This window comes from Suricata suricatta, chromosome 10 (assembly GCF_006229205.1).
Source record: "Suricata suricatta isolate VVHF042 chromosome 10, meerkat_22Aug2017_6uvM2_HiC, whole genome shotgun sequence".
Classification (NCBI taxonomy): Eukaryota; Metazoa; Chordata; class Mammalia; order Carnivora; family Herpestidae; genus Suricata; species Suricata suricatta.
The window spans coordinates 99,498,225-99,512,013 of record NC_043709.1 but is presented as its reverse complement, the minus strand read 5'-3'; the positions used below and the strand labels follow the sequence as shown (position 1 = coordinate 99,512,013).

Genomic DNA, 13,789 nt, shown 5'->3' with positions numbered 1-13,789 from the left:
GACTTAATCATCCATTTCCTATATAAAAGGTAGCTACTTTTTTGCATGGACCTCAAGTATACTGTAGTATAGAGGTGGAATTTAAGGAAAGGTATTAAGCAGACTGTGTTGTAGCTTATGGGCAAGTAATAAATTGTATCATGTATCTTGAATGTATCATAGATAAGCTGCTCTATAACGATTGCCTCTTCAGATAGCTGTGAAATTAGGTGATTAACTAGTTGGTACCTAACCTTCTAATTTCTGTATAGGTCTAATTACATGAAATAGAAGTGGGGGTTTTGATTTTTTACTTTGCTTTTCTGTTTGGAGTATCATTGAAACTACTGTATTGTAAATGACAGAAAATAATTGCATATGTTAAAAAAATAAATTGTGTTACATTAAAAAACAAACAAACAAAATATAGGAACTACATTGAGATCAATGGATGTATTTGATCTACCACTATAAAGCAATGTTATACCAAAGCTACTTAACTAAAAATAAAATGCTTTTACAAAGTAAAAAAAAAAAAAGCTCTTTCTGCACTGTGCACCTGTTAGTATGGCTCTATTAAAGGAGGCTCTTTGGCTGTCCAGGGCTTCTCATTTCTGGAGATGTTCTTTTAATGGTGTATCTCAGTTTCTCTTGTTGTGCTTGTAATTAATATATTTCCTTACTCAGTGATATTTGAGACTTTCCACTATGTGTGCGTAGGCCTGTTTTTTGAGGTAGCCTGAGTAGGTTGCCCAGTTTGAGCTGGTTATGTGCCAAACAATCAATCGCGAGGTTGGAGTATAAAAGCCGGAGAGCGCCTCCTGAGATTCTGACTCCTCTGGAGGTCTAACATGCACTCTGTGCTCTTTCTCTAAAGCATGTTCTGTACGATCAGTCCTCTACTTCTGGCATATGTCATCAATTTTATTTTTCATTCATCATCAGTTTCCGAGTCTGTTCTAGATAAATCTTCTGTTACCTGCATTAGGCTTATTAATTTCCATCTCTCCATTGTTATATGTGTTATGCGTTGTTACTCCTCTTTGAAACCTTTTTCGGGATGCCTGAGTGGCCCAGTCGGTTAAGTGTCTGACTTGGGCTCAGGTCATGATCTCACGGCTCGTGAGTTCGAGTCCTGAAGCCAGCTTCAGATTCTGTGTCTCCTTCTCTCTCTGCCCCTCCCCTGCTGATGCTCTGTTTCTTTGTCTCTCAAAAATGAATAAACATTTTAAAAAATTAAAAAAATAAAATCTTTCTCAAAACAGTTTACCGCTCAATAGGAAAAACCCACAAGTAACCCAGTTAAAAAATGGGCAAAGAAAATATATGAAAGGCCAACACGTACATGAGATGGTGCTCAACATTACTAGTCATCAGGAAAATGCGAAATAAAACTGCAGTAAGACATGACCTCACACCTGTTATAATCACCATCATCAAAAAGACAAGAGATAAGTGTTAGCAGGGATGTAGAGAAGAGTGAGCCCGCTGTAAAGTGGTGCAGCCACCATGCAAAGCAGCATGGAGGTTCCTCAGAGAGTTAAAAATACGACTGCTATACAATCCAGCAATTCCACTACTGCTAATATATACGAAGGAAATGAAAACACTAAGTCAAAAAGGTATCTGCGCTCTCCTGTTTATTGCAGCTATGTACAATAGGCAAGACGTGAGGACAACCTGAGTGTCTGTCAGGGGATGGATAGATAAAGAAGTTGTAGTAGATATATACACTGGAATATTATTCAGCCATAAAACATTAGGAAATCCTACCATTTGCTGTAACATGGATGGACGCTAAGGGCATTATCCTAAATGAAATAAGTCAGACAGAGAAAGACAAATACTGTGTGTTCTCACTTATATGTGAAATTAAAAACCAAACAAACAAACAAACAAACCCAAACTCGTAGAAGAAGAGCCCAGACTTGCAGTGACCAGAGGCGAAGGGTTGCAGGAGGGAGGATTGGAGGAAGGTGGTCAAAAGATACACACCTACCATTATAACATAAACAATACTCGGGATGTAATGTACAACATGGTGACTCTAGCTACTGCTGCTGTAGGATACATAGAAAAGTTTGGGGAATTCATGTTAAGACTTCTTGATGCAAGGAGAAAATTGTTTTTTATTCTTTCATTTTTATCGGATCTCTACGAGATGGTGGACAGTAACTGAACCTAGTGCAGTCATTTTATAATATATATAAATCACACCATCATGCCATATGCCTTAAACTTACACAGGGCTGTATGTCATTTCTTTTTCAGTAAAACTGGGAAAAAAAGTCCCCCAAACCTGCTTTATCCAGGAATCCTAACTCATAATTATCTGATTTATTGCTCCCTTCCTTTGCATTCTCTCAGTGCCTTCTACTCTGGAGGTTTCTACTTTCTTAATTTCTAACCTTAATTTTCTTAATGTGGCTTAAATATTATATCTCAATATGTTGTATATTGTATCCCACAGGGCAGGAAGCTTACAGTTGACCTTTGAACAATGCAGTAGTTAGGGACACTGACCCCTTTTCCTCTCCATGCAGTAAAAAATTCATGTATAACTTTTGACTCTTTCCCAAACCTAATTACTAATAGCCTACTGTTGACTAGGAGCCTCACTGGTAACATAGAGAATTGATTACCATATTTTGTATGTTTTATGTATATGTATTATATACTGTGTTTTTACAATAAAGTAAGCAAGAGAAAAGAATGTTTTTAAAGAAAATCATAAGGGAAGATACATTTATGGTGCTGTTCTTATTTATCAAAAAAAAATCTGCGTATAGTGGATCCATGCACTTGAAACCCATGTTGTTCAAGGATCAACTGTACTTTCTAATTTTTTTATGTTTCCTTATGATGTATGGATTCTTTGTTGTAGTCGTTTGTGTTTATTATTGCTTTTGGCACTTACATGATAACTTTTAATTCAAAAGTTCATGTTAAGTATATGGAAGTACTGATAGCAAAGTAATGTTACAAGTTTCTAGGAAAAGAAGTTATTCATACTCACTTCTATATTAACGTTTGCCCCTTTTTTATACTCTGGGGTTTTCTTTAAGGTTCTTCTGTTACTTCGAGAGCCATAGCTGTGTTGCATGGGCCTCCTCATCGCCAGCTTCATCACTCACTCATACCTCATGGGAAAGGTGGGCGTTCCTCAGTCAGCGGGGTTGTGGCCACTGTGTTTGGAGCCACGGGATTCCTGGGCCGCTATGTTGTCAACCACCTTGGTAAGTAAAGTTCCTTGCGCTCAGTGTGCTCAGTGCCATTTATTAGGACTGCTTAATGAGAAGCCATGAAACATGTTTCTTTTCAGTTTAACAGTGTTACAAATTACTCCTGTCTTGGACTTAATGTAGTTTTGATCTGCTCTACTTTAGGAAGCATTATCACTCTTCCTCTCTAGAATGTTGAAACAGGAATGGGCGTCTCTGAAATGTTAGGACATCTCTAGCAGGGCAAAATATGCTTTTTGTTAAACATGGTTTCCATTCACTTGTCAAACTGGAATTTAAATATTTATCAACTCACTGTTGTATAAAGTATCCAGATTGTGTTAATGTTGATCCTTGTTTCAATCCATTCTTTTTTAGGACGTATGGGGTCACAGGTGATCATACCCTATCGGTGTGAAGCATATGACACTATGCACCTTCGTCCCATGGGTGACCTGGGCCAGATTATCTTTCTGGTAAGAGTCTGTGTGACTCATTACTGATCACTGGAGTTGGCTAATGTAAAGTACTGAGGTCATTTTTTGGAGAGAGGCAGTGTAATAAAGCAGCAGTTTCATCCCAGAGTGCACCAAGGGCACCCACCATTAACCCCATTCTTATCACCTCTTGTCCAGCAGTTGGCAAACATAATTTTCTGTAAAAAGCGAGACAGTAAATATTTTAGCTTTTGTTGGTCATAGGGTTTTTGTCATGATTATTCAGCTCTGCCCTTCTAGCCTGATAGCAGCCATCAATAAAATATAAATGAATGGGAGTGTCTGTGTTCTAATAAAACTTTATTTACAAAGTTAGAATATAGGCTAGGTTTGCCAGTGTTCACAAGCTAAGTATAATGCTGTATTGGAAATTTCTTGTTTCCACAGTGTTTTTCTTTTCTAAAATTTTAAACTTCTTGGTATTCAGTAATAGGAGCTTCCTTTTCTCTTGTCTCTTTGTGACTTGAGATTATTGGTTTCTTCGTCAGTCCGCAAAATTAAAGTATTTTGCAAATAACAAGTGAACACTTTGACTGGCTTGCAGATGCAGAGTCATGGGAATTGAACCATATGATGTATATTCTGTTTTTACCACAGGTATTTAAGCTCTGAGCATGTCTTGATGAACTGGACCACAGTGAGCTCTCGGTCCTTTTTTTAAATTTTTTTTTCTGTTTTTTATTTTTGAGAGAGAGAGAGAGAGAGACAGTGCGAGGAGGGGAGGGTCAGAGAGAGAGGGAGATACAGAATCCGAAGCAGGCTCCAGGCTCTGAGCTAGCTGTCAGCACAAGAGCCTGACATGGGGCTCGAACCCATGAACTGTGAGATCATGACCTGAGCTGAAGCTGGATGCTTACTGACTGAGCCACCCAGGTGCCCCAACTCTCAGTCTTAAAAGAGAGTGTGGAGATTAAACATATAACTTTGAGTATAATAATGTTTACAAAAGGGGAAGTACAGGAAAGGCAAAACAGGGGGAGACTTTACTGTTGTTATTTTTGAGAAGGATGGAGTACTGATTTCCCTGCTTTAGTCTCCATTGGAAACTGCTGTCTGACTAGACACTTGGTTTGCTAACCTGGCTGTGCTCCCTGGGTCCTATCCCTCCTTTTAATTCTTGCTCTCCAGGCATCCCTCTTGGGCCATTCATGCAGTCATGCACCAAGCTCTTCCACTCTGAGTCTTCTTGGATTCTTTTTCTACCCTCCCCACCCCCCCGCTTGCCATCTTTTCAAAAAAAAAGTTTCAGCTCTATATGTGTAGAACTGCTGTGTTTGTTGGATGTGTCACGCACTATGTGGCAGATTTTATGTCTCTTACGTAATCTTCATAGCAAACCCATGAGTTAGGTTGTATTTTTTGCATGGAAGTTGGAGAGATAATTTGTAGAGTTCATAAAAGTCAAATGGAATTTGCATTCCTATCTGACTCCACAGCTATTACTCTACACTTCTCTTGTCCACCACCCTCACCCCCCTTCCTGACTTCTTTGCTTGTAACTAGTTCCTCCTGCTGAGGGCTTCATCTCTTGCACCGGAATCAGACTTCTGTAGCCATGTCTCTTCTAAGTTGCACAGGTATTTAGTGTGCTCCCTCCCGCTCACTCCCTCCTCACTCCTCCCCACTCACTCTTATATACACCTTAGCATTTGACCCTCAGAACTTCTTACTACTTATTATCTCCTATTGAAATCTTTAAAAAATCCAATTCATTTTAATGTAGAAAATGCGGTACCTTTGCCAGGGGTTATTTCATCTCCGGACTCTATTTTGGACCAGAATCGTCAGTCTGACCGTGCACCAGAATCATTCAGAACTTTAGTTCTATTACGGAAATCTGCCATGGGCTCAGCCTGCACTTTTGGGCAGGTCACGCCTCCCCGAGTGTGCTTGTCACGTCTTTGAAGTAAAAATGACTAGATCTGGGATTGTGAAGAGAAAAGAAATAATAGTCACAAAGACTCCCAATTTAATGTTAGCTTTTAGGAGATAGTCCTCCTGTCTTTAGTCTGTAGCTGGTTGCCACCAAAAGGGAAAGTCCATTTTCCTCTTAAATAATCCTTGGTCTTTGGCTGTGTTTCAGGAAGGGAGATTTGGTAAGATCCCTTAGAAACTTGCCAGGGATAATTGGGTGACCAAAAAATGGATATGCGCCACTAGAAATGAATACTGTCTTTTCTAATTCTATAATTTCACTACCTGAATGAAATAGATACACTTTGACCTATTTGTCTCCAGGAGAGCTTGGAGAATCAGCAGGGAGTTTTGGACCTCATGACTGTTTCTGTTGTAATAAATGGAGCCTATATGAAACGGTACTAAATTATGACTATAACAGATGGCCCATTCTGAAACTTGCCAGGGGGACCCCTTATGTTTTCATCTGACTAGCTGCTGTTTTTCTAGGAATGGAACGGGAGAGACAAAGATTCTATCCGAAGAGCAGTGAAGCACAGCAGCGTGGTCATTAATCTTGTTGGACGAGAATGGGAAACCAAGTAAGTCTTTGGCTTGGCTTTTCTCTTCTCTTCTTTTCTTCATTTCTTCATTTCTTTTTTAAATTCAAATTCACGTTAGTTAACATACAGTGTAGTATTGGTTTCAGGAGCAGAATTTAGTGATTTATCACTTATATCCAACACCCAGTGCTCATCCCAACAAGTGCTTTCCTTAATGCCCACCATCCATTTAGCCCATCCCCTACCACCTCCTCCCCTCCAGCAGCCCTCAGTTTGTTCTCTGTATTTAAGAGTCTCCTGTGGTTTACCGTCCTCTCTGTTTTTATCTTATTTTTTCTTCTCTTCCCCTATGTACTTTGTTTTATTTTTCAAATTCCACGTATGAGTGAAATCATATGATATTTATCTTTCTCTGACTAACTTATTTTATTTAGCATAATCACTCTGGTTCCATCCACGTTGTTGCAAATGGGAAGATTTCATTCTTTTTGATTGCCAAGTAATATTCAATTATATATACATATATATATATATATACCCCCTCTTCTTTATCCATTCATCTGTTGATGGACATTTGAGCTCTTTCTGTAATTTGGGTATTGTTGATACTGTTGCTATAAACATTGGGGTACATGTGCCCCTTTGAATCAGCATTTTTGTATCCTTTGGGTAAATACTTAGTAGTGCAATTGCTGGGTCATAGGGGAATTCTATTTTTAACTTTCTGAGGAACCCCCATACTGTTTCTGGAGTTGCTGGCACCAGTTTGCCTTCCCACCAGCAGTAAGAGGGTGCCCCTTTCTCTGCATCCTCACTAACATCTATTGTTTCCTGAGTTGTTAATTTTAGCCACTCTGACAGATGTGAGGTGGTATCTCATTATGAGGATGTTGAGCATCTTTACATGTGTCTGTTATCCATCTGGATGTCTCTTGTTTTTTCTTTGCATATGCTAACTTAAGTTTCAGTAGACCTTCACTGGGTACCTTCTAATGTCAGGCATTGTAGTTGTCACATTTTTGATTAGTCCATCATTAAACATTAATATCAAATATCCATTTACATATGATATCGAACTCCATTTCAGGAGATTTAGTCAGCAGTAAGTCTGGTATCTAAGTAAGCAATGTGATGTGTGACCCATAAAAAGCTAATATAGATTGTGTTAGTGTGGTTGGTGTCATCAGCTTGACGGAATGACCGGTTGCTCATGAATGACCAAGCTTGCGTTTGGATTTGTCCTGCTGGGAAGGGTTAGGTAGGAGGATTTTCCCCGTCCTGCTGCTCATCACACTGAACATTGGTTTTTCTTGTGTAAACAGTGTCCTAGGTCTGTTCACACTGTTAATCAAAGATAACATGAGTATTGGTTTGAACAGTTCTTTTTAGCCTTGGCGTGTGTTGTTCATCAGCAAATAGTGTTTTAATCTTATAGTTCCACACACTTTGTTCACACCATTTTCTTAATATTTATTAAAATTTGATCATCTACATCTGTCTTAGCACGTATTTTTAAGTTTTTTGATGACTTGGAGGATCTTATTCAACTTTATATCTCCTGTAGTGACTTGTAACAGTGCCTTGTGCAGAAAAGTATTTATGTTATTATGTAATGTTAATGTTATTGTATTAAACTGGTGACTGATGTTTTAGTTTCTCTCCCATCCCCCGAGGGAAACAAAGGCCCAAGGATAGGAAGTGGTTCCTTTTTAGCTCCCAGTGCTTCCCCCCTCGCTATTCAACCATTGCAGCCAGATATTCTTAAAGGGTCTCAGCCTTGGGATTCCTTGAGTGTGCTGATTTATAACTTATGGTAATGTTTAAATTGTGTACAGTAATGACAGTGAGCAGTAAAGTTAAAAAAGGTAACATAAGTTAACATAAAGTTAACTTATAAAAAGTTAACATAATGTTAAAAAATACATAGATATGTATATAATGTACATATATATATAAACTTGACTTTGGGTTAAATAATTGCTGCTTAAAAGTTTTCATGGAGGGGGGCACTTGTGGGGAGAAGCACTGGGTGTTATATGGAAACCAACTTGACAATAAACTACTATAAAAAATTTAAAAAATAAAATAAATATAAAAATTTTTTAAAAAATAAGTAAAAAAAAGTTTTAACTATTATTCAACTCAGTTGAATGTTTGATTCCTGATTTCAATTCAGGTCATGATCCTAGGGTCATGGGATCTAGCCCCATGTTGGGTTCCATGCTAGGTATGGAGCCCACTTGAGATTCTCAATCTCTCTCACTCCCCCTTTCTGACCCCCGCCCTTCCCTCCCTCATTCTCTCTCTCTCTCAAATTAGAAATAAATAAATAATAAAAGTTTAACTATTATGAATTCCAGCAGTAGTATGAAAACCAAGTTATTACAGAAAGTTTTGAAATTCTTGGTCAAGTGTTCCTAACTGATCCTCCTTTTTTTTTCTCAGAAACTTTGATTTTGAGGATGTTTTTGTGAAGATTCCCCAAGCAATTGCTCAAGTGTCCAAGGAAGCTGGAGTTGAAAAATTCATTCATGTTTCACATCTGAATGCTGATATTAAAAGCTCTTCTAGATATCTGAGAAGTAAGGTAAGTGACAAGTTGACCTGGGAAGCGGCTCCCAGGGCCAGAGTTTCTTGGGCTCTCTGAAACATGAGCTAAGTGAAAAGGGTTTCTTCCTCACATTTCCAGAATTAAAAGGGGTTTCTGATTCTTCATATCCAGAATTAGATTGATGTGTGTGTTGTGTTCTGGTATTTTGATTAAGCGCTCTCTGTTTGCAGGGAAGGATAGTAAGGGGCTTCAGAGAAGCATAGAGCATTATGACCTGTTCTCAGAGTTCTTTGACAATGGCTCCAGCTTTTTGACCCACTGCATTGTTTTATTGAATAAATTGTTTATTAAGTACCTACTACATGCAGCATATTGTATTAGGCGGTAGGATACAGTAGTGAATAAATTCTAAGTCTTAGCCCGTATCTCATTTCTCGTCCACTGAAGAAAATAACTCCAGTTGTGCCTGGTGTTGCAAAATAGAGAGCTGTGCTCTAGGAGCATATAATGAGAGAGAGAGAGTGAGTGAGCATCTATCAGTCAGGTGCATTGAATTGCTATCATCAGAAAATCCAACGTTAAAGGCCCCATGTATCTGAAAAATCCAGCAATAGGGAAGCTTAGCCACATCGGTGCCCATGTTCATCAGGGTTTCCGCTTTGTTTCTCTGTGATTCTTTCGGCTCTTTCTTTTTGTGTAAGCTCTGTGTCTCACAGTTACAGAACTGGCTAGCAGCGCATCTGAGTGTCACCATTTTCATACTGCAAGGATGAAAGGGAATGAGCATGTGCCCTCTGTGCCTGTCTCCACTCTGGGACTCACAGAATCCTCAGGATCCTTGGTCATTTGGAAGGGCAGGGGCTGGGGGCTGGAGTCAGTGCTGGGAGAGAGGGAAGACTCGGAGATGTCTAGCCCTCTAGCTTACACCCCTGGGCAGATGGTGGTGCTGCTGAGTAAGGTGAGAAACACTTGAGAAGGACAAGGCTTTGGACAGTGGTTCTTAGCCAGAGCTGCTCATTAGAATCACTGAGGGACTTTGAAAAATCCCGATGCCCAGGCTTCACCCTGACCAATGAAAATAGAATCTCTGGGGACAGAACTTGGGCATTGGTATTGTTTAAGTCTCCCTAGATAATTCCACTGTGCAGCAAAGACTGAGATATAAGATTTACAGAGAAGGAAGAGGATGATCTAGTTTTAGACTCAGGTCGCATTTCAGGTGTCTGTCAGTCATCCAAGTCACAGTGGTGAATGGGGTGTATGATCCTAGAGCTCAGAAGTGGGTCTTGTTTGAAGATATGAAATCAGTTAATTGAAGCAATGTTTGGGAATGATTGCCTAGTGAGGAAGTGTAGATTGAGAGAACTTTGGACATGGCCCAGAGGAGTACCAGTGATCAGTGTGCTCTGGTAGACCAGGAGACACCTGTGAAAACCAAAACAAGTAAAAAGACTGAGGAGGAGTGGATGTGGTGAGGTGGGGAAACCAGGAGAGGACAAGGTCGTGGAAGCCACGGGAAGACAGTGCCACAAGGAGAGAGTAGTTGCCTACAAATGCCATTGAGGAGCTGAGGGAAGCGAGAACTGGAAAGTCACCCTGGCTCTACGGACATGGGGTCATCTGTGATCTGACCGAGAACGGTTCGAGTGCAGGTGTTGGGCGGCTTCCAGAGCACAGGTGAGCAGAGCGTGAGCAGGAACTGAGGTCGTGGGGGCTGTATGGGCGGCGGCGTCAATGAGGGGTTTGGTGGGAGGATGGAGGGCAAGCAGCTGCAGGAGCACGTGCAGCTGGGGATCTTTTCTTAAGGCAGGAAGTCTTGACATGTTTAAGTGCTGGTAAGAAGGTTCTGGTTAAAGAGACTTAAGATCAAGGAGAGGGTCAGTTGGGTAGGTTCCTGAGAAAGGGCAGGTGAGCCCTGGAGCATGGGAGGCAGGACCATTTCCCTGTGTAATGAGAAAGAGGAGCTGTAGATTTTGTGGTGAGAATTTGAGGTGGTTTTTGTCTGCTGCCCTATTTTCTCTTTGAATTAGAAGGTGAAGTCATTTATTGGAAGGAAGAAAAAAGGGAGGAATTTAAACAGAATAGAGAATGGTTGAAATTGTCTTATGAGAGAACACCTAAATAGAAGAAAGTACTACTTGTGGGAAATGTTGAGGACACCATTAGTGACATGAGTGTATAGTAGTACCAACTTACGATTTTTTAGAATTCAGGTGTAATTAACATACATTTTGTTAGTTTTGGGTGAATAGCATAATGATTCGACCTAAGTATATGTTGAGATGATCTCCATGATAAGTCTGGTTGACATCACCACACATAGTTACAGATTTTTTTTTTTATGATAAGAACTTTTAAGATCTACTCTTTGATTAGCAACTTTGAAATAGTATTTTCGTTACCTATAGTTGCCATGCTTTATGTTACATCCTGAGACTTATTTATTTTGTAACTTGAAGTTTGTTCCTTTTGATTCCCTTCACCCATTTCACCCACCCTCATCCCCTGCCTCTGGCCATCAGTTTCTATATCTATGAATTTGATGGTTTTTGTGTTTGTGTTTGTTTTTTTAATTCCATGTATGTGTGAGCATGTGGTATTTGTCATTCTCTATTTTGCTTAGCATAATGCCTTCAAGGTCCATCCATGTTGTTGTGAATGGCAAGGTTTCCTTTTTTTTTTAATGGTTATTATTTATTTATTTATTTATTTATTTATTTAATGGTTTTTATTTATTTTTTGAGAGACAGAGACAGTGCGAGCAGGGGAGGGTCAGGGAGAGAGAGGGAGACACAGAATCTGAAGCAGGCTCCAGGCTCTGCACTAGCTGTCAGCACAGGGCCCAATGCGGGGTTTGAACCCACGCACCGTGAGATCATGACCTGAGCCGAAGCTGGACGCTTAACCAACTGAGCCACCCAGGCACCCCAATGTTTATTTATTTTTGAGAGAGAGACAGAGCACGAGCAGGGGAGAGGAGGGGGAGAGGGAGACATAGACTCCAATGCAGGCTTCAGGCTCTGAGCTGTCAGCACAGAGCCTGACGCGGGGCTCAAACTCATGAACCGTGAGATCATGACCTGAGCTGCAGTCAGAAGCTCAACCAACTGAGCCACCCAGGCACCCCGCAAGGTTTGCTTTTTTAGACACTGGGTAAAATATTTCTGTGCGCGTGTGTGTGTGTGTGTGTGTGTGTGTGTGTGTTTCTTCTTTATCCACTCATCCCCTGATGGACACTTAGGTTGCTTCCATGTTTCGGCTGTCATAGATAATCTGTATTGAACGTGGGGATGCAGCTATCTTTTCAACTTAGTGGTTTCATTTCCTCTAGACATATTAGCAGAAATGGCATCACTGGATCATGTGTTAGTTGTATTTCTAACTTTTTGAGGAATCCCCGTGCTGTTTTCCACAGTGGCTACACCAATTTACATTCCCACCAATGGTGCACAAGGGCCCCCTTTTCTCCACATCCTTGCTAAAATTTGTCGTTTCTTGTCTTTTTGATCATTGCCATGCTAATAGGTGTGAGGTGATTATCTATTTGTGGTTTTGATTTGCGTTTCCCTGATGATTAGTGATTCTGGGCACCTTTTCATACATGTTGGCCATCTGTATGTCTTTTGTGGAAAAATGTCTATTTAGATCCTCTGCCCATTTCTTTAATCAAATTGGGGTGGTTTTTGTTTTTTGTTTTTGTTTTTGCTATTGAGTTGTCCACTTATGATTTATTTTCCTCTGTCTCTGAAGGCATTAGGAGTGTACGGCTCAAAGGAGGCTAATGGGATTCTTTCAGAATTGGGATTTTTGCCTAGTGGGTGGAGTCAAGACAAAGGGACAAGGTAATTTACAGTCTTGGTAAGAGCGTGGTTGAACAACTGGGCAGTGGAATCTAATCTGACACAAATTAGTAGGGCTTGGTAGGGAGGAAAGCAGCATCAGAGGACTAGAGTGCCTGAGAACTCAGGTGACGACCAGATACCTCAGGAACAGATGAGTGGAGCACCTGGAATATGGGAGATTGCCATCTGAGAGCAGGATGTCTTCATTTAGTGTTTCTGAAGAGGGCACTTTTAGTTGTTGATATGGCTTGTGGCCTCAACAAGTTGAGAGGGGCAGATGTAGAGAGAAGAGGAGGTCATTGGAATTGAGAAGCTCAAGGAATGGAGAGGTTCAAAACCACCTGGACCTATAGGTCAGCCCCAGGGGTGGTGCAGGTAGAGAGGAAGGCTGAACTGGGTGCTGGTACCTGCACTGAAAGAGGCCTCATCTAGGAGGAGATAGATGATAGCAGGCAAAAGTGTTGAGGTTCGGAAGGTTCCTGGCCCGTCCCTGGCTCCTCTGGGTACGTATGTGTGCTGCCACGTCCATGATTGGCCTCCCGCCACACTGTCCTTTCTCTGGCAGGCTGCTAGAGAGAGAGAAATGGAGGCTAGAAAAATTCTACTCTGATTTTTCTCCTTTCTTCTTCAGCCTAAGTTTCCCTAGAATAAAATGGAAAGAAACCCAACAAGTGCCATAGGAGGCAGGGCATTTTGTGTTTATTTAAAAAAAAAATTCTGGGTAAGTGACCTTTATGAGTCATACCTTAACCTGGAGAAACTGATGTGCAAAACAAAAATAATATCCTGATAGAAGGAATGCAAACTGTGGTCACCCCTCCCTGAACTCTGCTTTGCTTGGTTGCTGTTTAGGCCGTCGGAGAGAAGGAAGTGAGAGACGCCTTTCCAGAAGCCATTATCATAAAGCCATCAGACATCTTTGGAAGAGAGGATAGATTCCTCAATTACTTTGCAAGTATGTGTGCTTGTATTCTGTCTTAGTCATAGACGAGAGGATACCAGTTAACTGGTTGAGGTGAAGCACAAGCCAGCAGTGTTCTCTGATTTGACAGAGACGCAGGTGTGTTTTCTCTCCCCAAAGGTCCTATTTGCCTAGCGTGATCTTTGTTACAGTTTGTGGAAAGACCACCTTAGATTCACAGAAAGGCCGTGGAGTTCTGTGAGTGTGGCAAGTCCACAAGAGGCAGCCTCCTTGTCTATTGAAATGGAGATGACAGTGTCTGCCTCAGGAGTGGCGTGT

The 13,789-nt window shown here is 40.7% G+C and overlaps 1 protein-coding gene across 1 annotated transcript in view; it reads left to right on the top strand.

Moving 5' to 3' along the window:
• The window catches only part of NDUFA9 (NADH:ubiquinone oxidoreductase subunit A9), a 40,726-nt gene that overhangs the window by 10,205 nt on the left and 16,732 nt on the right, over nucleotides 1-13,789 (top strand). Inside the window, exons 2-6 of the mRNA XM_029955101.1 lie at nucleotides 3,045-3,215; nucleotides 3,579-3,676; nucleotides 6,104-6,195; nucleotides 8,602-8,743; nucleotides 13,402-13,504. Of these exons, the coding sequence (XP_029810961.1) occupies nucleotides 3,045-3,215; nucleotides 3,579-3,676; nucleotides 6,104-6,195; nucleotides 8,602-8,743; nucleotides 13,402-13,504 (606 nt within the window). The remainder of the gene's footprint in view (nucleotides 1-3,044; nucleotides 3,216-3,578; nucleotides 3,677-6,103; nucleotides 6,196-8,601; nucleotides 8,744-13,401; nucleotides 13,505-13,789) is intronic.